The following is a 23,152-nucleotide window of genomic DNA, read 5'->3' on the forward strand; positions in this document are numbered from 1 at the left end:
GCACACCCCTGCCCTCTAGGGCTCTGCAACAATCACACCCTTATCCCATCACCTAGATACTTAAGAAATGCATAGGTGTAAACTGAGGCACCCACACAGTATTCAGAGAAACCATGAAGAACATTCCCACTTTGTCACACCCAGTCTGGAGGCAGGGTGCCTAGGACTGGGCACTGCACCCCCAGTGACAAGAAGGGAACTCACGATCTAGGGGTCACAACACCCCAGGGGTGGGGATGGTGATGGGGTGCAGGAAAAGGTTAAGGAAGCTCATTTAGCACAGGAGGCTGGAGTCTTAGTTCACTCACAAATCAGGGCCTTTGAGACAGGGTTGCCAGGTGTCTGGTTTTCGACCAGAACGCCCACTCGAAAAGGGACCCTGGCAGCTCCAGTCAGCACCACCTACTGGGCCATTAAAAGTCCAGTCGATCGGTGGCGCAGCAGGGCTAAGGCAGGCTCCCCGCCTGCCCTGGCTCTGCGCAGCTCCCAGAAGCGGCCAGCACGTCACTGCAGCCCCTAAGGGCAGGGGTGATCAGGGAAGCTCCGCGTGCTGACCTCACCCCAAGTGCTGGCTCTGCAGCTCCCATTGGCCGGGAACCGTGGCCAATGGGAGCTGCAGGGGCAGGGCCTGCGGGCACAGGCAGCACACAATGCTGCTGGCCATGCCTCCTCCTAGGGGCTGCAGGGACATGCCAGCCACTTCCAGGAGCCACGCAGAGCCAGGGCAGGCAGGGAGCCTGCCTTAGCGCCGCTGCGCCATGGACCGGGAGCTGGCTGAGGTAAGTGCTGCCGGGCGAGAGCCCACACCCAGAGACCCTGCCCCAGGTCGGAACCCCCTCCCGCACCCTACCTCCATCCCAGACCTCACACCCCACCCGCACCCCAGTCTGCTGTCCCAGCCCTGAGCTCCCGCCCATACCCTGAACCCCTCATTTGTGGCCCCACCCCAGAGCCAGCACCCCCCAGCTGGAGCCCTCACCCCCTCCCGCATTCCAACCCCCAGCCCCAGCCCAGTGAAAGTGAGTGAGGGTGTGAGAGAGTGGGTGACTGAGGGAGGTGGGCTGGAGTGAGTGGGGGTGGGGCCTCTGGGAAGGGGCAGGGCCTCGGGGAAGGGGCATGACAGGAGTTGGGTCAAGGGTGTCTGGTTTTGTGCGATTAGAAAGTTGGCAACCCTACTTAGAGACCTTTGAAAAGCCTCCTTAACACCGCTCCTGATACCAAGGGCAAGGTGCCCCTGGACATGATAACAACAATAGGCCAGAGGAAAACACTGCGTTAGAAATCAGAACTCAGGCTGCCAAGTGAATGATAGCTGATAGCTGACAGACAGGAGATGCAGGAATTAAGATTGTGCCTTCAGCCAGCAATTGGTGTTCATCTGTTTGCACCACAGCTGTAGCCAGGGCCACTGTTTCCTTGTCTGTCTGCCTGTTTAACTTCTCTAGGTCCTTACTGTGTCCATCACTGTGGAATCTGAGTGGCAAACCAAGGGTTTGACGTGTCCATATGAAACTGCCTGACTGGAAGGACGTGGTTTGGTGTCGCTCAGTGACCGTTGGGGCGATTGGTGGCAGAAGTGGGTTTCACTTTTCCTCTTGAAGGATCTGAGGGCCTGGCTCATTCCAACCTGGCTCATTCTGACGGCTTCTACAGCTGAGAGCTGCCAGGTCTCCTGCCTGGGTCCGACACAAACCAGGAAGTACAGGACCACGGGTAAAAAGAGCAGCTAAGAAAACCATTTTCTCTGAGCCCAGCCCTGCACAGATTTCCAGCTCAGGTAGGCATTTTTAGCAAAAGTTCTTGCTGATTATTTTCTCCAACCACTTCGTGCCTCCATAATAGGCAGCCATCCAGTCAGTCGCACCCTGGGGAGCTCCAGGGACAGTGTGCACGCGTGTGGGTGTACATGTGAGTGTACGTGTATCCCAGTCACATGTATACATCTGGATTTCCTTTGAAAGACATTTCCAAATTGAGCTGATCAAGTGCAATGGCCACAGCACCCAATTCCTCTGCCCCCCAGCTTTCTTCGCTGCTTTAACATACAACCACAACCTGCTCCCCTGGCACCTCTGACTCCTGAAAGCCCTAACGCTCCAGGGGAGCAGGCCGTGCCCTGCCCTGGCTGCCCCGTGTGTTACCTCGGAGGGAATCGTTCCAGGTCCAGGGAAGAGCCTTATCTGGGGAGATGCTGTACCAGACCCGCCCGACCAGGCAGGCTCCCAGGTACTCTCTGCTCGGGCTGATAAGGCTCCTTAGCACAGTTTCTTTCCAAACAAATTCCAGTTCAAGACACCTGACAGCTCCACAGCAGGCAGCATCCCCAGCGCGCAGCAGGACAGGGCTTGGGGGAGCAGCCCATGGCAGCACCTGCCCCTCCTTCGGCAGGAGCTATAAGTGCCAGCCACGTGCTGCCTCCGTCCCCAGAGGCCAGCTGAGAGTGAATTCCCACGTCCCCGCACGGCTGGTTCCGGCGAGTGATGTCCCCTCACTCTTCTACACTGACATTTGATTTCCAATTTCAATGTTTCTAACATCAGCTTCACTAGCTCTCGTTACTCCTTTGTCTGCTAGAGCAAAAACCTGAAATGCAGGCTACCCCCTCCTGCTCGGTGATTACAGACCTTATTGACAGACCTCTGAACTGCTCTTGGTCAAGCTGACTAGCTGCAGCCCCTCCGGTCACCTGCTCGAAGGCGTGCTGGCCAGGCCACAAGCCATTTTTGTGCCTCTTCCCTGCTCCTTCTCAGTGTTTTAACATCATTTTACTAGTGTGAACAACAGCCTATGCTGGGGAGAGCCCAGGGTGAGAGATGGTCACTAGACCCTGGTTATACAGTGCTCTGTCATGGCTCTGAGGTGCATTTAATTTCATTTGCTGCACAAGGAACCAGTCCCAGAATCTGAACCAATTGTCCATCAGTGAGAATTTGATGCCTTCTGTCCAGGATGGGGGAACTGGGATTCTTGGCCCCTGCATTTGTGTTTTCAGCTTCACTCTGGCTCATCCCTTTTCAGCTGCCCCGCGCGCTCATCTCCTGCTCCTCACCTGCCTGCTGGCCCTGACAGCCCCAGTTCTCACCACAGACACACGAAACCCACCCATCTGAACGGGACTCATACATGCAATCAGGAACGTCCACCCAAAGGACCTGAAGGCTGGTGTGTCATATATCTGCTCCTCTATCCCTCACTCCACCCCTGGAGCTCCCCAGGGTGCGACTGACGGGATGGCTGGCTATTATGGAGGCACGAAGGGTTTGGGAGAAAATAACCAACATGAACTTTTGCTAAAAATTCAAACCTAAGCTGGAAATCTGTGCAGAGCTGGGCTCAGTGAAAATTATCTTTGGAGCTGCTCTTATGAACCGTGGTCCTGTACTTCCTGGTTCGTAGCATGAGGCTTTCTCCCAGGGTTTCCATTAAGGCCAAACTGCAGATACAAGGGTTATGCAGGTTACAAGGGCTGACCTTACACAATTTCCAGCCCAACCACGCCCACTTATCTTGAAACAAGTATCAATGTTTTGGACGCCTGTCCCGGCTGAACCTCTGCACTATGGAAATTCAGCATCAGCAGGGCTTGAGTGGCAGGTGCAAAGGTGCTGGGCCACACTTATTGACTTGTGCCCAAAACAGTGCTGAGTGATTCCTGCAAGGAGCTGAGCACCCTCAGCTCCCACCAAAGTCACTGAAGCTAGTAGGATTTAAGGGTGCTCAGCAATGCACGGGCTTGGTGCCATTGGGAGGAACATGCTGAGATGGCAGAGAAGGAATAAAGCAGGTGCAGGGACCCTGGGGGTGTTGCAGAGGGGAGGGAAGATGCCCCATGGCAGGAGCAGCTGAAGCGTCTTTACCAGGTAGATTTTTGAAAATCCTGTTATTTGGCGTCATCTGGGGCATTCCAAAGGCAACAGCAACCCCCTTTGATGGGGTGTTTAAACCCCACCCTGGGCCAGACGGCTTCAGGAGCAGTTCTGGGCCACATGAGCACCCTGCTGCACAGGCAGAGTTCATCTCTCGCTAACCACAAACTGCCACTCTGAGCCCTCTCTCTGCCCCCGCTGCTGCGTCCCATCCCCCCTGGAAAACCCCGAACAGGGCAGGGCTGGCCTGGAGCCTGAACGTTCACCCTGGTACTGGCAGCGAAGCTCCTGTTCTGTCTCCGGCCCCAGGCGGCGTTGCTGGGTCACAACCTCCCCGCTGAGAATTGCTGTGGCTTTATAAACGAGCGACAGAAGAAGGGGGTGGGGGGCAGGAAATGGTTCTGATGCTCAATCCCCTAGCTCCTGAAAGAGAAGTGTAGACCTGTGGGGCTCGATGGGTCCTGGAGACGTTGTCTAGTCCAGTTCCCTGCACTGAGGCAGGCCCAAGTAAAGCTCAAGCGTCCAGCCTGTCCTTAAACCCCTCCAGCGACGGGGACTCCACCGCCTCTCTTGGCGACCTGTTTGACACGTCCCTGTCCTTAGAGTTACAGAGTTCCCCAATATCGAGCCTAAGCCTCCTCTGCTGCAGATTCAGCCCATTATTTCTTGTCCTGCCTTCTGTGGCCATGGAGAACACCCAGTCCCCCTCCTCCTTCCAACAGCCCTGACTGTGTCTGCAGATCGTTGTCGGGTTCCCCCTCAGCCTGCTTTTCTTGGGACTAAACACGTCCAATCTTTTTAACCTTTCCTCACAGGGCCTTTGATCAGTTTTGTTGCTCTCCTCTGGACTCTCTTCACAGACCCCCGAATAACCCCCCTTCTCAGCCCAGAGCCAACCCCCAAAAACAGACCCCCCAACCCCTCCTCAGCCCACACCCAACCCCGTACAGACCCCCAATTAACCCCCCTCCTCAGTGCACACCCAACCCCCCCGCCACGGGCCCCCAAATGGCCCACTCCCTCCGCCCCCAGTCAACCCCTGCTATAGTCCCCCAACCCACCTGCCCAACTCCCACCCACCTCTGCTTAAACCCCCTCCCACCACCCCATCTAATCCCCAAATAACCCCCCAGCCACCCACTTCAATCCATCCAACCCCGCCACCCCCTCTCTAACTAAACTCACCCCAAAACCCCAAATAAATCCAGCCCCCCAAACCTCCTGTCAGACCCCCTCCCTCCCATCACATCTCCTCACCACTCCAACCCCAGCTCCCCGAAAAACCTACCCATTGCACAATCCTCCAAACACCCCCAAAAAACATCACCCTCCCCAGACCCTCCCCCACTCACCAAAGTCTCACAGCCCCCACACCCTCCCCTGCCCTATTCCCCAATAACCCCACCTCTTAACCCTCCCACTCCTCACCATCCCCAACCACTTCCTTCCCCTCACCCCCTTCTTCACCCCTGCCCTGTGCCCCCTGCCACTCCACCACCCCTCTTCTGCTGCCCCCAACACCCATGTCCATTTACCCTACTGAGCAGCCCAAAGGCTCCCAGCTCCACCAACCCCCTTCTTCCGTCCTCAATTGCTCCACTCCCCTATGGCTCCCCCAGGAACAAGTCCCCCTCCACCCCCCGGGCCCCTCACCCTTTTGGCCCTGGCAGCAGCATCCCAGCTGCACTTTGGAGTGTTACTCAGGGCTGGGGACCCGCCAGTGTCCCTTCCCCCTTGTCTTCTTGGAGTGATCAGATGGCTACCCCCCCACCCAATCCAGAGTAACCCACCACATCAGGAGCCACTGCCTCAGGGTGCGAGGGGAGCTCACCCTCCGATCCCCCCACTCCTGAGGCCTCTCCTCCACCCCGGGCCGGGACAAAAACAGCAACCCATGCACACTGGGCAGCAGAGCCTGGCCGTTTCCTCCCTCCCGCCCCCAGTGTATTCACTGGCCACCGATGAGGGCTGAGGAGCCTGGAGCATATGGGGCGGGGGTGGGGGGAGGGAGAGAGCAGGTGGGGAAAGACCCAGGCTGGGGCACTATACACTGTAGACCCACAGCCCTGCTCATCAGCCTGTTCTCCTCCAGGGGCGTGTTCGCTACGTTGGGTCAGTAGCTTCCGAGGCCTCGAAGTTGGGCTGACTGGTCTGTAATTCCCAGCACCTGTTCCCTTGCAGAGCCAGGGGCCACAAAAGCCCTGGCCTCACCCCCCAGATCGAGCCAAAGCAGGGGCACTAGTGGGAGGTGGCTGAGGTCCCTTGGTGCTGCCCGTCCCCAGGGGCAGGAGAAGTACATTCTGTGCAGCCTTGGAATTGCCACAGCGCCAGGGCCTGGTTCTCCTGCAGCTCCCTCCAGCTGGGGAGAGACAGGGCAGAGAAAGGAGCAGACCCTGTTACCCCAGTCACAGCTGGGGTCCAGCCCCAGAGAGCGCCAGCCTGGCCCTGGGGCAGTGGGGGTGAGACCTAGAGCAGTTTGGTCCAATATGGAGGGTACTGCTGACAGGTGGCTCATGGGGAGGGGGAGCAGATGGGCTGTGGCTATGAAGAGTTCAGGGTGTTTTGGAAGGAGAGGGGTAGCCATGGGGGGAGTTAGGGTGTGGGTGGGACCCCAAGCTGTGGGGAATGGTGCAGGGGAACCCTGGGTTTGGCAGGGGAGCCCCCAGTCAGCAAAACGGCTGGGCGAGCCGGCTGCCCGGGGTCAGGCTGAGGATGGCCCTGCTGGCAGTGTCATGCTCCAGCCTGGAGAGGGACAGCTGGCTGGGGAGGGCACCGAGCGCAGCCTGTAATGGGCAGGGTGGGAGTAGCTCCCAGCATAGACAGCAGAGATGGGAGGCAGGAAGGGGAGAGATCAGTGCCCTGGGGAGGGGGATACCCCGATCCCTCACTGCAAAACAGCACAGCCCCCCCTCACCACCAGCAACTGAGATGGAGGGGACAGCTCAGTGCATGGGGGCGGGGAGGGGTCCCTGATACTCCCAACCGCAAAATAGCAACCCCGTCCCCGCCATCTGCACATCAGATGCTCTCAGCTTCCCTCCTCCTGAAAAAATCCCTCTTTCCAAACCTGCCCCACAAATACCCCCCTACGCACACTCTCCATGCAGGCTTTGTCAGGAAGGCCAAGTAGACAGGGCTGTGTGTCCTGGGGCTGCACTGAAGGGCCATGGTCAGGAGGGGAATGGAAAGATGCAGTTTGTGGGGGATCGGACAATGCCCCTTCACATGCCCCCCATCTTCACCACTGCCAGTGGCCCATCTTTGGGCTGCAGCCCACAATTTGGGAGCCCTGCCCTAGGGTGAACTTCATCAGGCCCAGCTGACTTGAATATACCTAGTTATTCTTTAGCCCATCCTTTCCCTGTTCGGGGTGGTATGCCTGCCCCTGGCTGTTAGCGTTAATGGTGTTCAGCATCTGGTCACAATTAACTTTTATTAAAGTGAAGGCTGAAGCCACACAGGCAGGAAGTGCTCGGAGATGCTGAGAGGATGTCAGCCTGACAGATCAACACATTGCTAGGAGCTGGATTATACCTGGTTATGGGTGGAGTTAGAATCTCAGTGACACGGCTGTGAGGATGCACTCTTCATTTAAGACAGCTGGAAGCAACAGGTAAGGGGGCCTCATGTAGAACAAGCCATGATGGTACGTGCCCAGAAACTAGCACCAGGTGGGTAGAGGATGCCACCAAGTATCGTTCTGACCAGGTGCGTGTGTGAAAAAGACAAGATGGCCAGTGCAGCCAAGGGATGGAGACAGAGCAGGAAAGCCGACCAGAGCCTGTAAGCAGGGTGTGATCTTGGGAGGAGTATAGAGAGCTTTTGGGCCAGGTGCTGGCTAAAGAAGCTTGGAGCTGAAAGCAGGGAGGCTCTTCTCTGTTACTGCCACCCACGGTGTTTGGAGAAGCAGGACTCTGTGTGTGCCTTGTAAATAAACAAGACATCAAAGAAATTACCAGACTCTATTGCCAATGTCTGCTCCCCACTGGAACATCCCCAGGGCCCCAAACTTTGACTAGCCTCTTGGGTTGATGAGGGACACCAATATCTTTATCTCGCGGTTTCGTTGCATGTCTAGCTAATCTGTCAGTGGTTTATCGGCAATTAATTACTGTTGCAATGTTTTCTCATGTAATAACCATATTTATTAAAAAGACAGAGGCCAGGTTTTTGAACCCAAACTCACCACCCCTAATACATGCAAGATTCAGATGTAAAGTCCTGGCAGGGTCAGCTCTCAGAGTTTATTCCAGGGGATTTACCGTGAAGAAGCCAACAGGGAACGGGGTGAGCAGAATGGAGGCATTGCAGGGACTGCACTGAGTAGGTGGGAGATGGAGCTCCGTGTCTGATCCAATATTGTCTCCTCTTCTCAGCGGCGCCGGCTCCCAGGGAGGATGGGCTCCTTCTGCCAGACCCAGCACACATCTGTTGGCTTAACCAGGATGAGGGAAGACTTGCACTCCCCGCTCTTACAGAACCCTGCCCAGTAGATGTAGCCTTTCCCATTGAGCAGGATGTTCTGACACTTGTCATACCACCAGCCTCCGTAGCTACTTGCGCAGTTCCCACTGGCCTGGTCCTGATCCTTGTCAGTTGTGCTGAACTTCATGTTGTCGTGTATGCCCCCCAGGCCGGAGTGGTAGGTGGTGAGATAGTCCTCGCCGTCCCCAGAGTACCTGCCCAGCCTCAGCGGGTACCCGCTGGGCTCATCCTCAACGCTGAAGATGTCGTACTCCGCGTAGCGGGTGTTGTTGGATTTGTCCTCCACGACAAAGCGGACCTTGTAGGTGTTCTGCCGCGTGAGCAGGGACAGGTACTCGTTGCCCAGCCAGTAATCCTCCTGCACGTTCCCAAAGCCGTATTTGTAGGTGCTCCAGGACTCCTTCCAGGTGATCTCTGTGTTGTAAGAATTTCTCTGGACAACGGTCCAGCCTTTGCCTTCGGTGTCCATGTCACACCACACCACCCGAGGGGGAGAGCCTTCCGGCTGGATGACATGGATCCCGCTGGGGCTGTCCCTGGGAATGTAGCTGCAGTCTCTGGGGAACCCTGCAATACCATATACAGCAGGTTAAGGGAACCGGGGGAGTGGGGAGAGAGAGAGAGAGTACGCTAGCTAGCTCGAGCAAATCAGTCAGGGGTAACTGGAGCCTGGGTTTTTAGAGGCAGGTCCTGTGTATTTCACAATTCCACAGACACAGAATCTGCCCCGGCCATTCCTGGCCACAGAATCCGGCTTCAGGTCTTACACTTTCATTTTACCAAAAAAATAAATAAAATAAAAATAATAGTTTCTTGCTCTGCTGCTTTTGAAGAAACCTTGAAGAGATGAATCAAGTGGAAACCAAAGCTCTGTATCGTTCCTGAGTCTGTAATGCTGAAGAAATAGTTTGGGGAGGGTGGGGGAGACACTGCCAGATCCATCTCAGCGAATGTTAATTATGAAACCCACAGGTGACAATTTAAAGGGGATTTTTCAAAGAGCCTAAGGGAGTTTGACACCCGACTGCAGTTGGAATTCAGTGGGATTTAGGCGCCTCTGAAAATTCCAGGCAACATCCTATCGAGGGGCTTATCTTGGGGGGGGGGAAATTGTCCTGAACTATCCTGGTAGAATGATAGCATTGTGGTTATACTGGTATAACTGCCCCTCCCCTCCCCAGGGTCCTCCCTTGAGCCTGAGTCCCCCAGCTCCCATACCCACCAGACAATCCCCCTGTGTGCCCCGCCAGCTCTGGCCCCCTCCCCCATAGCTAAGCCTCCTTCCTGAGCCGAGCTGCTGAGCACTGCAGGGGGCAGGGGCTCAGTGCCACCTCGGGAGCTGGCTCAGCCCCCGGCCTGCCTGGGAAAGCCCCTGAGCAGCTCTCAGAGCCGATGGAGGTGTGGGGAGAAGGGAATGAAAACCCCTAAGAGGGAGGAACTGGCGCTCAGCGCTGCCTGGACTCTAGGGGCAAGGCTTCTAGGCACGAGCAAGAGATTCCCAGCTGTGAGCCTGGGCTAGCCCTAAAGGACAGATAGAGCTTGCTTAGCACAGAAGTTGGTGAGATTTAAGTGTAGAACTCCCAGCCAATTTGGAGTGTGTGCCTGGTTCCCACACTCTGCCCTGTGGTTGGTACCAACGCTCTTCAGTCTCTGCCGGCGGCTTGGCAGCCTTTACTGGAGAAAGGGATAATGAAGTTGTGTAAAGCAAACAGCCAGTTGAGCAGCACCTCCCCCACCCCGCTGGCCCATCCCCAGGCGCTGGGGGCCTCCGAATGGGAGTACAGTAATGAGCTCACTAGGCCAGGCCGGCCTTGCTGACCCTTCGGAGAACTTGGTGTCCCTCTGGGCCCAGTGCTGGCAGAGGGGGTGGCTGGAAGGTGCATTCAGTGGATAAGTGCATATGGGGGTGACACTGGCATGGGGGAGAGGAGCAGAATCAGGCCCACAATACCCTGATCTCGAATATGGCAGATGATAGAAGCTCTCTGACGGGTTCTCTACTCACCCCTCTTGACCTTCCTGTGGGCCAGGGTCCCGTTGCCCTGCACGGGGGCTACAGAAAGGAGCGCCGTCGTGGACAGGACAGACAGAAGCAGGAGAGAGCTGGACTGGAACCCTGCTGGGGACAGAAACCACTGGACATGAGACCAGGAGAGAGTTTCACAAGTGCCTAAATCCCACTACAAGTCACCAGGATTTAGACATTTAAGTGACTTAGCCACTCTTGAAAATGTTACCCAGAGTTTTCAGAGGGCTCAACAACTGGGCCAGATTTTCACAAGAGCTCAGCTCCCAGGTACGCACTGCAGGAAATGATTGGATGTTCAAAGGGGCTCAGCCTCGGGGGTACTGGCCCAAGTCTCTGGAGACGGGGTGAAGCCCACCATTCACTTTGCCCACACACACCTCTCCCCTGGCCCAGCCACTGTCTCCGTCTCTGCAGTAGGCCCAATTAGCACACAGCTGGGACCCAGCTGAATGCTAAAAAACATTCAAAGATCGCGGCTCCGATTGCCTGGCTCCCGGGTCCCGGGCAGGGCCGGCTGGAGTGCTCCCTGCCAGCAGAGCAGGCAAAGCAGCCCCCTGTGGTGGGGAAAGAGCTCAGCCAGCAGCCAGCTGCCTCCTCTTTCTCCACGCTGCAGGGATACACTCAGAGCACCACTGCAAGGGGAGTGCTGCCTCCTCCCTGCTGGGCGTCCGCGCCCGAGGCATCCGGAGCAATGGGGGGACATCATGCCCCCCACTAGCCTCTGAGGGGGATGAGCATAGTCCAGGCTGCAGTGCGCCCTGGGCTTCCTGCAGCGGACAGCACCCGCCTCCCCGTCGCCGCTGGCCAGGACCCAGAGCTCACAGCCAGAGCAGGAGGCTGCCCTGGAAGTCACTGCATTACATTTGTACCATTATTTGTACGCAACAGCTGGTGCAAGGTGGAAATTTGTCCCATGGGCAGGTTCCCAACCAGGGTCTCCCATGGCTTTGGGGAATGGGATCTCCCCTGGCCCTGACTGTCTGGGAGCTGGCATGGAGGGACACATGCCTGACGGGGCAGTCACAGCAGGCAGGGTGGGGAGCAGCCCTCTCCCCGTCCCGTGCACTCTCTGCTCCAGGGCTCCAGTGACCTCCGCAGCAGTGACCCTCGCTGGCCTGGAGAGGCCCCAGTGTTAAGCCCCACGTGTGGCTGAATGCATGCTCCTGGTGCCTGCTGCATTGAGCGAAGCTCGGAGCAACCCCCTCTGTCCCAGCTGCACCCTGTCCACAGTCAGTACCGCCAGCCGGAGGGCAGGGCCCGCTCACCCACGCACAGAGACAGCAGCTGGGCAGGCTCCAGCAGGTAAGAGGTGCCCAGGGCACAGAGCTGCTGTGTGCCCCACACCAGGCATGCTGCCCCCTGCACTGCAGGCCAGCAGCCCAGAGGGGGACATGCTGCTGACACTGCAGCTGTTCTGTGTGCCCAGCTCAGGCCAGGCTTAAAGTTGGCAGAGTCACCGGGGGCCACCGTCCCAGCCAAGAAGAGTTAAAAATGGAGCCAACTCACTGAGGGGTGCACTGTAAGAGCCGCCCTACCAAGTGCATGGCCATTTATTTCAGCTGAGATTATCATAGAACCCCCCTCCCTGCACATGCTTTTCCCAGGCCACTTTCAGCACTGAGCGCAGGGATTCACAATGATCTTGCAGGGATCAGCAGCCCAGAGTCATCCAGATTCTTGGAGAGAAACTGGTTGATTCACCCCGCAGGCCCCCGGCCAAGTATACCTATCATGGGCCCATGTATTACATATTGTGTGGCCACAGCCCACATAACACAGAGAGCTGCATATGCAGCCCCCAATGGCAAATAGGTTGAGAACCCTACAGCAGAGGCTTATGTGTTAAGCTCCAGAGGTCCCAAGTTTCATCAGGGCTGCTGCTGGCCCATTACAGTTGCAAAATGGCAGTTTTTTTGTTGGGTGAGGCAGGGCAGGTGCGGGGAGGGGTGGGGGGGTCAAACCAGAACAGGCTAAAGCCACACCGGAGTCTGGCACAGTGCTTTCTGTTAGTCACCATTGTATTCATGTGGTGTTGCAAAGTTAGAAAGTCCACCGCTAACCCCACAAGTGACCAAACTAACCCCACACGTGACCGTGATACAAACGTGCAAATGAATTAGAGAACAAAGTGTAAACAACAAGCAGAAAAACACTGTTCCAATGGAAACACTTTGCCCAGAAGGAAAAGGAGGACTTGTGGCACCTTAGAGACTAACCAATTTATTTGAGCATGAAATAAACTTCATGAAACTTCATGAAAAAACTCGTACAGATACAGACAGACATCATCTTCCTTTCCAAATGCAAACAGATGGACATCGGACCAAAAGGACTGAAGGTAAAAAATCCATTACAATCAACATATCACACAGACTATGCTGACAGCTTGTATGCTCAAATAAATTGGTTAGTCTCTAAGGTGCCACAAGTCCTCCTTTTCTTTTTGCAGATACAGACGAACACGGCTGCTACTCTGAAACCTGTCACTTTGCCCAGACATGATCCACAGACAGATTTAATTGGAAACACCTTCTTTCTGGAGATGGAACCCAAATTCTTCAGACAATGTCACAGCCCAAGTGACACGCTGCCAGCAATCTCAGGCATCATTATGAGAAAGAAGAGAGATGCGTAACTCCATGGCAGGCAAAGGGTTAAAGCTTTAGCGGAGAAGGATTTCAGTGAGTCTGACAAGCCAGAATTACGTTTAGAATTGAAGTGAAATAACAATCTGGAGTCACTCATCCTTGAAAACACGCCTCACCTACTCCTGACGACCCAGAGGAGAGGGGACGCTACCAGCTAGCAGTCGTTAACACAGTGTAATAGTAGACGGGCAGTGCGGTGCAGTGGGAGGGGAGGGATGCTGGTCTAAGACACAGAGGGCCTGAGTTCTACCTGTGCCTTGGAAACCTCATTACACTGCTCCATGCCTCAGTTTCCCCATTTTTAAAACATGGCTTATGTTAGTTCCTTTTTGTTCTAAAGTACTTTGGCCCCAATGCCCAAAGGTACCTGGGGCATGGAGAGAGAATTCCTGCCTAGGGTCCAGCAGAGTGCTGAGCAAGGGATCCCTGCCAGGCTCCTGGTACCCCATAACCCCAGGGGCACTCTTTACCAACCAGGAGGCGCTGCCAGACTCCTAGCTAGCCAGGCTCATGCTGCAGCATGCACTTGCTGGGGGAAATGCTGCTCCGTTTCAAAAGAAAAGCAGCGTGTACTTCACTGTGCCCCGTCCCTTGTGCCTCGGCCAGCCAGGATCAGGAAAGCAGAGGATGCACCAGGACTCCCCTCCCCCTTGTGCACCTGCCCGGGCTCAGGGGCGGCACTGAGAGGAGTGCAGGCTGCCCCTTTCTGTGCGGTAGTTACTGCGTCTGTATGGGTACGTTCCTTCCTGTGCCCAGGCACTCAGGGCACATGGTGTCCCACAGGGGCAGGACAGAATGCCCTGCCCACTGCACCTCCCCCACGTACCCACACCGCCTGGCCCTCTGGTGCCCGCCACCGGGCTCTGGCCCTATATCTCCAGGCTGCGTGAAATGCTGGGCATTTCAATAAAACTCACCCATCCCGAGGTTGCAGCTGAGCGGACGAGTTAGCAACCTGAAGCATCCCACTTCCACATCAGAAACCAGAGCCAGGGCTCCATCCCTTTATGGAGAAAGCGCCACTCCACACCCCAGCTTATCTTGCTTTTTCAGCTGCTGGCCTCAAGCCTGGCCTGTGGGCAGGGAGGGAGCCCCAACGGAACGTCTGCCCATTCTTTATTTACTGCAGATACCAGACTTCTTGGGCTCCCTGCCTCCTTCCTGAGGACGCCAACGTTTCTGAAGTTGGGCAGGTGTGAGCCAGGGATTTAATTTATCAGCAGGACTCTGCATCGGCCTTCCAGATAAAGGACGCACTAAATGGAGAGGATCAAACCAGAGGAAATGGCAGGAACGGGGGTTGTGCAGAACGTGATGGGGGTGTAACGCTTGTGCCAGGTGGTATTGGCAGCGACAAGGACTGGAGTCAGGATCTCGGGGCTCCTCTTAGCATTGCAAACCAGAACCAGCTGGACCGCCCCACCCAGAAATCTGGGAAACTGACCACCACGCCCCTAACAGGCAGCTCTTCCCGCATCGCAAGATCTGAGTGTGTGTCTAACACATGAGAACTTTTATTTAGAGGAGAAAGAAACGCAGCATGAATTGGCGAAATCACCACAAGAATGACTCAGTAGTCTGTGAACTGAGTGAAACGCCTGCCCTACAATACATTGGGCAGCAGCCCCTTGCCTCAGTTTCCCACCTTGGGGTGAGAGTCCAATGGACAAATGCCCCTTTGGCGCACCCCTTCCATTTTCCCTCTGCTGTCCCCACACCCGGTTTACTGGCCAAGCTCTGCAGAGTTCGAGAATCCAGGGGGTGTTGTGGGGGGGGAGGGGGGTTCGCCAGGGAGAGAAGGGGCAGGCCAGGGATGCCTCTGCTCAGCACCGCTGCTGCTCCATGCTCTGCGATGCCATGCTCTGAGGGGCCTCCAGCCCGGAGTGAGTCCCGCTCTTAGTGACTTCACTGGCTAGGGGGCTGCTGCACCCTGTACGCTGTCTTTCACCACCCACAGCACCAGCTCTATGGTGCCCACCGATGCCAGTTTCACAGTGTTTTCAGCTCTAGGGAGAAGAACCCAGGACTTCCAGCTCTGTCTTTAAGCCCTGGGTAGGTCCAATGTTTTGTAGGCGCCTTTCAGCAAACCCACACACCAGGTGGGAACCCCTCTCCCCGCCCCCCTCGGACTTTCAGTTCCATTTGGTATCACTAACCCCCTGCTTTGCACGTGGGGTTACAGAGACTGAACACACTCCCTCCCCTGCCCCCCCCCGCCCCCGCAATTGTCCCTACAGGTCACAGCCAGGTGAGGGGTAGGCTGGAGCGAGACTGTGCTGTTGCTGCATCTGGACCACAGGGAAGAGGATCAAACTGGATTCATTCAGTGACTGTCAAGGCAGTTGCTTTCTGTGTCCCAGCTCTCTGGCTGGGATGCAGGGGGCAGGAACTGGTGCATTGGAGGGAGCAGCTCCATGTCCATATAGTTCTGGAAAAAAGCACCCAGACGGTTCACCTGGATGCACGCCTCTCGACCTTGCAACCTGCCAGCACAGGGCACAATCCATTGAAATGTGTGACAAAGGACACGAGATGGGACACCTTTATTTCGTTGCATGTCGCACCAGTTTGCTTAGTGCGATGTGCTCCAGTCTGATCATTTGGGGACCAGGTTTTGGGGTGAAGGGGAGTTTGTGCCCTCAAGCAAACAACAAACGACTCTCCCGCGTGCAATTCATGCTGCCCCCTTCCCGCACACCCCGAATGCCAGCTGCAGCCTGCCCCATTAATTCTGGCTGCCCCAACAAACAAGTAAAGCAGCTTCCAATGGATTCTGGCTGATTGCCCTGTCTGATTGCAGTTGGCTGAGCAGGGGACACACGCCTGCTGCTGGGCTCCTGGGCCCTCCACGCCTGCCCCTCGGGGCATGGAGACAGAGCCCTGGGCCAGGAGCGGCCAGGAGATGGGGGGTGAGCTGGGCGTGCTGGGCCGACCGCATGCACAGCAGGGGCAGCAGTGGCCGCCCTCGTGCTCTGATAGTGACTCGGGAGTGTGGGGGCTTCTCACCTGTCCCATGGAAACATGGCCAAAGGCACCAACTCACCAATTGTCCCTTCATCAAAACGGCCGCCATCTCCCACTGCTGCCAGGGGGCTGAGGCCTGCGTGAGGGCCGCCACATGCCCATGCTCTGTCTGCATGAGGCAGGCAGGCTACCCTCCTGACGCTGGCTGCCACCTCACGCGGGGCTCGAGGAGGCTGAAGCTGAGCCCACAGGCAGCCTGGCTGACGCCGTGGTTCAGGGGGCTGGACGGCGCATGGGGACTGGGAACTGTGAGGGGATGTGGCCGGGGGCAGACTGAGGGGTTGGCAGGTGATCGTGTGGGACATGAGAGTGGCTTAGGGAGTTGCAGGGGCATGTGGGGGCCGGCGGCAGGAGAATGTGGGGGAAGGTTGAGGGGGCAGGGAGTATGGGGGGCCAAGGGCGGCTGAGGGCGGTACAGGGGGATGGGGACAGGAAGGAGGCTAAGAAGGGCAGGAGGGAGGCTCAGGGAGATGTTGGAGGCTGGGGTTTGTGCACAGGGGACAGTGCTGGGGCTGGCAGATGGGGGGAATCATGGCAGCTCCCCCAGCTCTGTGTGAGAGCCCCAGGGTCTGAGGGCACAGACCTCCCCTCATATCTGGCCCCATAGCAGAGAGGATCCCAGAGCAGGGGATGTGGGACCTCAGCAGAGGAGAGGGCAGCGGGAAGCAGAGGAGTGTTTCTGCTGGATGCAGAGAGTAACAGGCAGTGGCTGGCAGTTCCCCTGCCTTTCGGGAGGAGAGGGGAAGTGGAGTCTCCATCGGAGCAGCCAGCAGGAGCCGGGCATTCTAGGCTGACTTTTTACACCCATTGGCTGGGGAGTCAAAAGTCAAATGTGAAAACATGCTCTGATTTTTTTCTTTTTAGAAGAAGGAGCCCACCAGTGTGACTGTTCCTTCTCCCGCCTCTGGTGAACACTGGGTCAGCCCCATGGCCAGGGCAGTCTGCAGCCTTGCTTCAGAGCTTAGTTTCTTCTTCAGCTGAGGACAAAGGAACCATGGAACAGCAACGGAACGTCCCAGTCCTGTTCCCCACCTGTTCTGTGGGGTCTTCTGGCCTTTAGAGCTACTGGTCAGGCCCTCCCCCAATCTGAGAGGGACCACAGGGCCTGCTGGCCTCCCCACAGCCTCTGCTGCGGCTACAGGAGAGAGGCCTCTTCAGTTTGCAGAAAGAAAGACATCTCTGGGGTGAGCACACGGTAGGTGTCTGTTTTTTCCCAGGGCAAGATACTGCCACCTAGTCACTGGCAGGGCCTGTGTGACCTCTGACCACATATGAGGGAGGATGCCCAGCCTAGCTAGACAGATTCCTTCGTTGCATGGCTGGGGACAGAAGCCTGCAGCTAAAGCTCACGCTGCTGGAAACAACCCGCAGAGGCCTTTCATTTCCCCAGGGTCAGATGTCACCACGAGGAGAATGTGAGCGTGGGGACACTGGGGGAGCTGGCCTGAGATGGCGTTCCAGAGTACAAACGCCTGTGTCAAGTCCGTTCTGATTCCACACTCAGCAAACATGCAGGGGCAGCTCTGCGGCCGGGAGAAGCACTGGTCAGAATGTGCCAATGGAGCCGTTTTTGCCTCAGAAGTTGGCAGCGTGTCAAAATCCAAACGTTTCGCGGGAACACGTCGATTTGGACAATTTGGGGATTAGGTCAGCTCACCCGCCTGCCCACCTCTCCAACAGGCTGATGGGTCACCTGGGCTTCCAGGCTGCTGAGAGAAGCCCTGGCTCCAAGGCGCCCAGGGCTCCCAAAGCCCTCTCCCCCTGGGGCGATGTTCTGGTTACGGCACAGCTCTAGGAGGAAGGGGGGTATCCGATGCCCCACAAGCCACCAATCCTCCCTGCCAAGGTCACAGTAACTACGACAGCCTGTGAGAACATCCTAACCTCTGGGGCACTTTCCCTGCCAGGTGAAAGGGTGCGAGATGGACCCCTCCCCGCCAGCAGAGTCCAGCACTGCCAAGAAAGCCAAGTGTGGACGAAACTAACCCCCTGGTTAACCCTTTCCCAGAGGAATCCAGAAGCCACTGACAATTGCAGGGTACATGGAGACCTCTCTCCCAGCTCACTCCCCCATCCTGGAATAGGGGTCCATGAGTCCTGGCCGAACACCCTACAGCTGGGAACATGCTCCCTCTCCCAACGCCAAGGACTACATGAGAAGGGGGTATTGAGCACTCCATGGATAAAAGGGACAGTGACTTCTGCCTCCAAACAGGCCCCAGACGTGAGGGGACCACAGCACCCAATTCCTCTGCCCCCCAACTTTCTTCGCTGCTTTAACGTACAACCACAACCTGCTCCCCTGGCACCTCTGACTCCTGAAAGCCCTAACGCTCCAGGGGAGCAGGCCGTGCCCTGCCCTGGCTGCCTCGTGCGTTACCTCGGAGGGAATCATTCCAGGTCCAGGGAAGAGCCTTATCTGGGGAGATGCTGTACCAGACCCGCCCGACCAGGCAGGCTCCCAGGTACTCTCTGCTCGGGCTGATAAGGCTCCTCAGCACAGTTTCTTTCCAAACAAATTCCAGTTCAAGACACCTGACAGCTCCACAGCAGGCAGCATCCCCAGCGCGCAGCAGGACAGGGCTTGGGGGAGCAGCCCATAGCAGCACCTGCCCCTCCTTCGGCAGGAGCTATAAGTGCCAGCCACGTGCTGCCTCCATCTAGACGGCCTATCTGCACAGAGCAGCAGCTTTCAGCCTGGGACAGCCGTGCTGCGGGGAGGCAATGGGTAAGAGTGGGCTCAGAGAGCCAGAGGGTCTGTGGGGCAGCACAGGGCCCTTCTGCTCCGCCCTCGGGCTGAGTGGGCGTGTTCAGCTGGGATTGGAACCCACCAGCACTTGTGGGTCCGAATGTGGGGCTGGAACTCAACGCGGGGCGCTCCCACCTCGCCCGGGGGTGACTAGGGGGAAGGGCAGAGAGACACCTGGGCTGAGACTCAGAGGAGCAGACACCTGCTCCAGGGAGACAGAGTCTACGGCAGCCGGGTTAAACTCCCCAGCTGTGTGACAGGCCCCCCACCCCGGTATGTCACAGCAGGGCAATGTGGCCTACTGAACGGCAGGGGTTGCCAGCTGGGTTAGAGGCCTTTGGGGATGGAGGAAGCAGCACTAACGTCCATGCCAACCGCCCTATAGAGGAGGGGCCGTGCCGTGCAGGTGCGGGGCAGGGAGCTGGGACACTGCGCCGGGGGTCGTTGTCTGGCCCAGGCCCTTCCGAGCAGGAGGCAGAGGCCAAGGCATTTCCTGCAGGTCACCTTCCGCTGCAGCTTGGCCATGGGTCCCCCTAGCCACTAGCCCAGCCAGGGATCCCAACTGGTGAATGTCATGGCTGGCTCCTCCCTGCCGCCAACAGCTCTTCACTGCCAGGGAATTCCTGAAATCCTGTGCGCCCTTCCCCCACCCACCTCCTGGGGCTCTGAGTGCCCCTGGCCAGTCTCCCCCCCTCAGCCCCACCTCCCGAGGCGGTGAGTGTCCACCTAGCACCCCCACCCCATGATCCCCCTCCCTGGGACGCTCAGTGCCTCCCCAGTGCCCACCCTATAGGGCTCCCCCCACCCTGATCCCCATTTTCCCTTTTTCTCACCTACTCTCCCGGTCATTTCCATGGTACAGGGGTGTCTCTGTGCGGCAAGCAGAGTGGGAACATTTCTCCAGGGCGAATCCCAAGCTCCCTTGGATCCGCCCCCCTCCTGGGTGTTTCTGTCCCAATGGGGCCAGTTCCTAGTGCCTCCTCTCTGCCCCATGCATGCCTGGCCAATGGCCGGCTGCCCAGCCAGACTGACAGGCGAGGGCGGAGGTGCCGGTCTGTGCTGGGCGAGGCAGGAGGTTCCAGCAGTCCCAGCTCTGGGTTGTGCCGTTCCCTGGCAGAGGGAACTGGGAGTCGCGGCTCCTAAACGGCGGGTTTGTGTTCCCAGCTTCTCGCCAGCTCTTCCCTTTTGCAGCTGCCCGGTGCCCTCGTCTCCTGCTCCTCACTGGCCTGCTGGCCCTTTCAGCCCCAGTTTTCACCCTGGAAATACACAATCTGAACATCTTAAAGGGACCCACCCGTGCAATCCGGAACATCCACCCAAAGCATCTGAAGGCAGGTGTGTCATGTGTCTGCTTTTAAAGCTCTGACCCCTGGCCCTAGGGGTCCTGCCAGCCCTGGGGCCCCAGAACTTCACTCACTGGCTGCCTGGGGATTATGGAGGCCTGAAGCCACTGGGAGAAATTACATCCAGCCGTAGCTCTACATTCAAACCACGCTGAGCTCTTTGGCGGTTGGAGGGGGAGGGCGGTTGGGGGGCGCGCAGCGCTGGGCCGTTGCAGTGCAGGGAGCAGCAGGACAAAGCCAGGAGGTGCTGGTTGCCTTGGGCAGCAGAGGGGCATGGAGGAATGGAAGTGGTGCAGCGCGGGCCCGAGCGGGGCAGGGGGCGGGCGGGATGAGAAGGGGAGCCAAATGCACTGCTAACACTCTCCGCTGTGGAGCTGGTGCTCAGGAGAGTCTCTGAAAACCCCTCATGTCACTCAGATCTCCCAATTCCTGTCCCTACAGATCAGGGGAAAGGGAGCCTGCGGCACAGCCGAGACAGTGACCCGCAGTTACCAGAGGCCCACGGTAAGAGTATCCCCCACTTTACCTGTCCACGCCCCGCAGGAATGAGATGCAAGAACAAGAGTTATTCACACAGCTTCTACCTGCAGGGCATACCAAGGCATGGGGATGCACTGCCTGAGGGATTATACAGGCCCCTAGGGGCAGAAACTCTGACGGCAGATTTCAGCGTGGGGGGTGGGGGAAGGGCTTGATACACACAGGCTGTAACGTGTCCTGCAGAGGAGAAGCTTTGGATCATGATCTTTCTGCAGGAAAAGCGGCACCACTGTGGGGGATCCAGGACCGAGGGCTGTGACCCTCACTACTACAGGTGTGGGGAGTTTACAGCCAAAATTTGAAGTCAAGATCCCTTGACACCGCAGACCCCTCCTTTCCCTGGCAGCTGGTGTCCGTGGCCTCAGCACACAGGCCGTGTTGAAGAGCCCTTGGCACAGCAGTTTGCTGAGAGCTGAGGGGTACAGAACCCGCTGCTGTAAGACACAGTCACCCCACAGGACACACGGTGCTGTTAGCTTGCAGTGTCCCACACATCGTGGCTGCCGTGTTAAACACCTCCCCAAAAGCCCCTGCAGAGTATGAACAGGGGCCTGTGTTTGTCTCCTGGGAAACCTATGTGTGCACGTGTAAAGTAGCTAGTTAGAGAGTAAAGTGCCCTGGAGTGTAACGCCAGGGCTGTGCCAGCAGATTCGGGCTCAGTGTCTGCATCCAGAGTTGAAGCCTCTTTGACAAGGGGCTGGCAAAGCATGCGGGTATCAGTGCAGACGCTGATGTCTGTGACACACCGGAGGGCCCTTTCTTACTGACCCAGGGTGGGAAGAGCTGAGCAGGGGTCTGTTCCACGGGGTTCACTGAAAGCAATCTCTCTCTCTCTTGTGCACAGTCTGGCCCAAGGACTGCAGCGAGATAACCTGGAACAGGGTCAGCGGCATCTTCATCATCCAGCCCACAGGACTCCACCAGATTGTCGTTTACTGTGACTTGAACAGCACCAGCGAGGGCTGGACGGTCCTCCAGCGGAACCGGCATGACACACAGATCACCTGGGCTGAGTCCTGGAGCACCTACAAGTACGGCTTTGGCAACGTGCAAAACGAGTACTGGCTGGGGATGGAGTACATCTATCAGATCGCCAAGCAGAAGGTCTACCAGGTCAGGTTTGTCATCCATGATTCATCTGGCACCATGAAATATGCAGACTACAACCTCTTCGGTCTGGAAGACGAGTCCAAAGGCTACAGGCTGAGGCTGGGCTCTTACACTGGGACTGCAGGGGATGCCATGACTTCAAACAATCCTAGCACTGTGCATGACAACATGAAGTTCACGGCTAAAGACCTGGATCAAGACACTTATGGTGGGAACTGTGCATCTAGCCATGGTGGGGGCTGGTGGTACTCGGCTTGTTATTCTGCTCGACTGAACGTCAAAGGGAGCATCACTTGGGGTAGTTTCTGTAACGGAAACTGCCAAGCCTCCGCCATCCTCATCAAACCAGCAACTTACTGTTAGTCACGCCTTCCCCACCCTCCCGTCTGCAGTGAGGCCAACCCCTGCTCCACAAAGGGAGGGAAAAGGGTCTGAGTGTGTCATGGCCAAACCTCACACCCAACTCGGAGGGGGAAGTATCATGTTTATCCAAAATAGGACAACTTCCTCTTTTCTTTTTTTCCATGCACTTTCTGAGCTAATCTCTGCTAGGCACTCATGCTTTGTGTTGACTTTATTTAGTTATATTCATAATCAGAACAATCATTTGCAAAATCTGCAGTATCCAGATGTAGCAGCTCCGGGGAGAATAAATGCCTCAGATCCATATTAACTTTTCAGTGTCTTTTGCTCTTAGACTCATGCACAGTTCCAGAGGTCAGAGAGTTGGAGAAATCCAGAAGGATTTTTATAAACACCCACTCTACTGCTCATTAGCAGGGATTAAAACTTTGGAGTAAAAAGGCATATTAAAAAGTGGTGGCCCCAGTTGGTATCTTTCTGTTCTGTGCCACTTACTCTCTGCTGTGCTCTCATGGGCACCGTACTGTGTAGATCCATTCCCAGTATTCTCAGCCTTCCTGCCTTGGGGGAGTTGGGCTGCCAGACCTGGCCTGGTTCATTGCCCCACAGTCTTAGGGGTCTGCAGGTTCCTATGAGGGAATTTTCGGCAATGGCCTAGCAGGATTTAAAAGCCAGGCCTGCATGTCTGAAGACATCTGGGTAGCTGCAGCAGTGGCCTGAGGGGCCCTTTAATCAGTACCTTGGATTACTGTCCACATGTGCAAGTAGGTCCTAGTCCAAAGCCAGTTGATAACAGACAATCTTCCATTGACTTCAGTGGGTGCTGGATCAGGGCCCTAGTGTAGGGTTGTTGGCATGGGCCCATTGCTGTCAACTGCACCAAAAATAACTCTTTGGGCCACCAGTCCTTTCTCATGTTTCGTGGCTGAGAGGCTGGGATGCTGGGAGAGGAGACTATGGGCTACCTGCTATTGATACAATACCCAGAGAGAGAG

General features: G+C 56.7%; 2 protein-coding genes across 2 annotated transcripts; one reads left to right on the forward strand and one right to left on the reverse strand.

Moving 5' to 3' along the window:
- Positions 1–8,061: 8,061 nt before the first annotated feature.
- Positions 8,062–16,101, reverse strand: LOC140899855 (fibrinogen-like protein 1-like protein). The gene is made up of 3 exons (XM_073316023.1): positions 16,072–16,101; positions 10,357–10,486; positions 8,062–8,918 (listed from the first exon to the last, which is right to left on the reverse strand). The coding sequence occupies exons 1-3, from the start codon at positions 16,099–16,101 to the stop codon at positions 8,239–8,241; spliced, it is 840 nt and encodes a 279-aa protein (XP_073172124.1). The 3' UTR covers positions 8,062–8,238.
- Positions 16,102–18,595: 2,494 nt separating this feature from the next.
- On the forward strand, positions 18,596–22,157 carry LOC140899644 (fibrinogen-like protein 1-like protein). Its single transcript, XM_073315478.2, has 4 exons — positions 18,596–18,780; positions 19,993–20,136; positions 20,586–20,648; positions 21,529–22,157. Exons 1-4 carry the CDS (start codon positions 18,777–18,779, stop codon positions 22,155–22,157), a joined length of 840 nt encoding a protein of 279 aa, XP_073171579.1. The 5' UTR covers positions 18,596–18,776.
- The last annotated feature ends 995 nt before the right edge of the window (positions 22,158–23,152 follow it).

This window comes from Lepidochelys kempii, chromosome 17 (assembly GCF_965140285.1).
Source record: "Lepidochelys kempii isolate rLepKem1 chromosome 17, rLepKem1.hap1, whole genome shotgun sequence".
In the NCBI taxonomy this organism is placed as follows: Eukaryota; Metazoa; Chordata; order Testudines; family Cheloniidae; genus Lepidochelys; species Lepidochelys kempii.

Coding starts and splice junctions, on each gene's coding strand:
- LOC140899644 (XM_073315478.2), top strand. Junction 20,137..20,585: donor CCCAAAGCATCTGAAGGCAG/GTGTGTCATGTG, acceptor CTGTCCCTACAG/ATCAGGGGAAAGGGAGCCTG. Junction 20,649..21,528: donor GCAGTTACCAGAGGCCCACG/GTAAGAGTATCC, acceptor TCTTGTGCACAG/TCTGGCCCAAGGACTGCAGC.
- LOC140899855 (XM_073316023.1), bottom strand. CDS start 16,101: ATGGCGGCCGTTTTGATGAAGGGACAATTG. Junction 10,487..16,071: donor TTTTGATGAAGGGACAATTG/GTGAGTTGGTGC, acceptor TCTCATGTCCAG/TGGTTTCTGTCCCCAGCAGG. Junction 8,919..10,356: donor CCACAGGAAGGTCAAGAGGG/GTGAGTAGAGAA, acceptor ATGGTATTGCAG/GGTTCCCCAGAGACTGCAGC.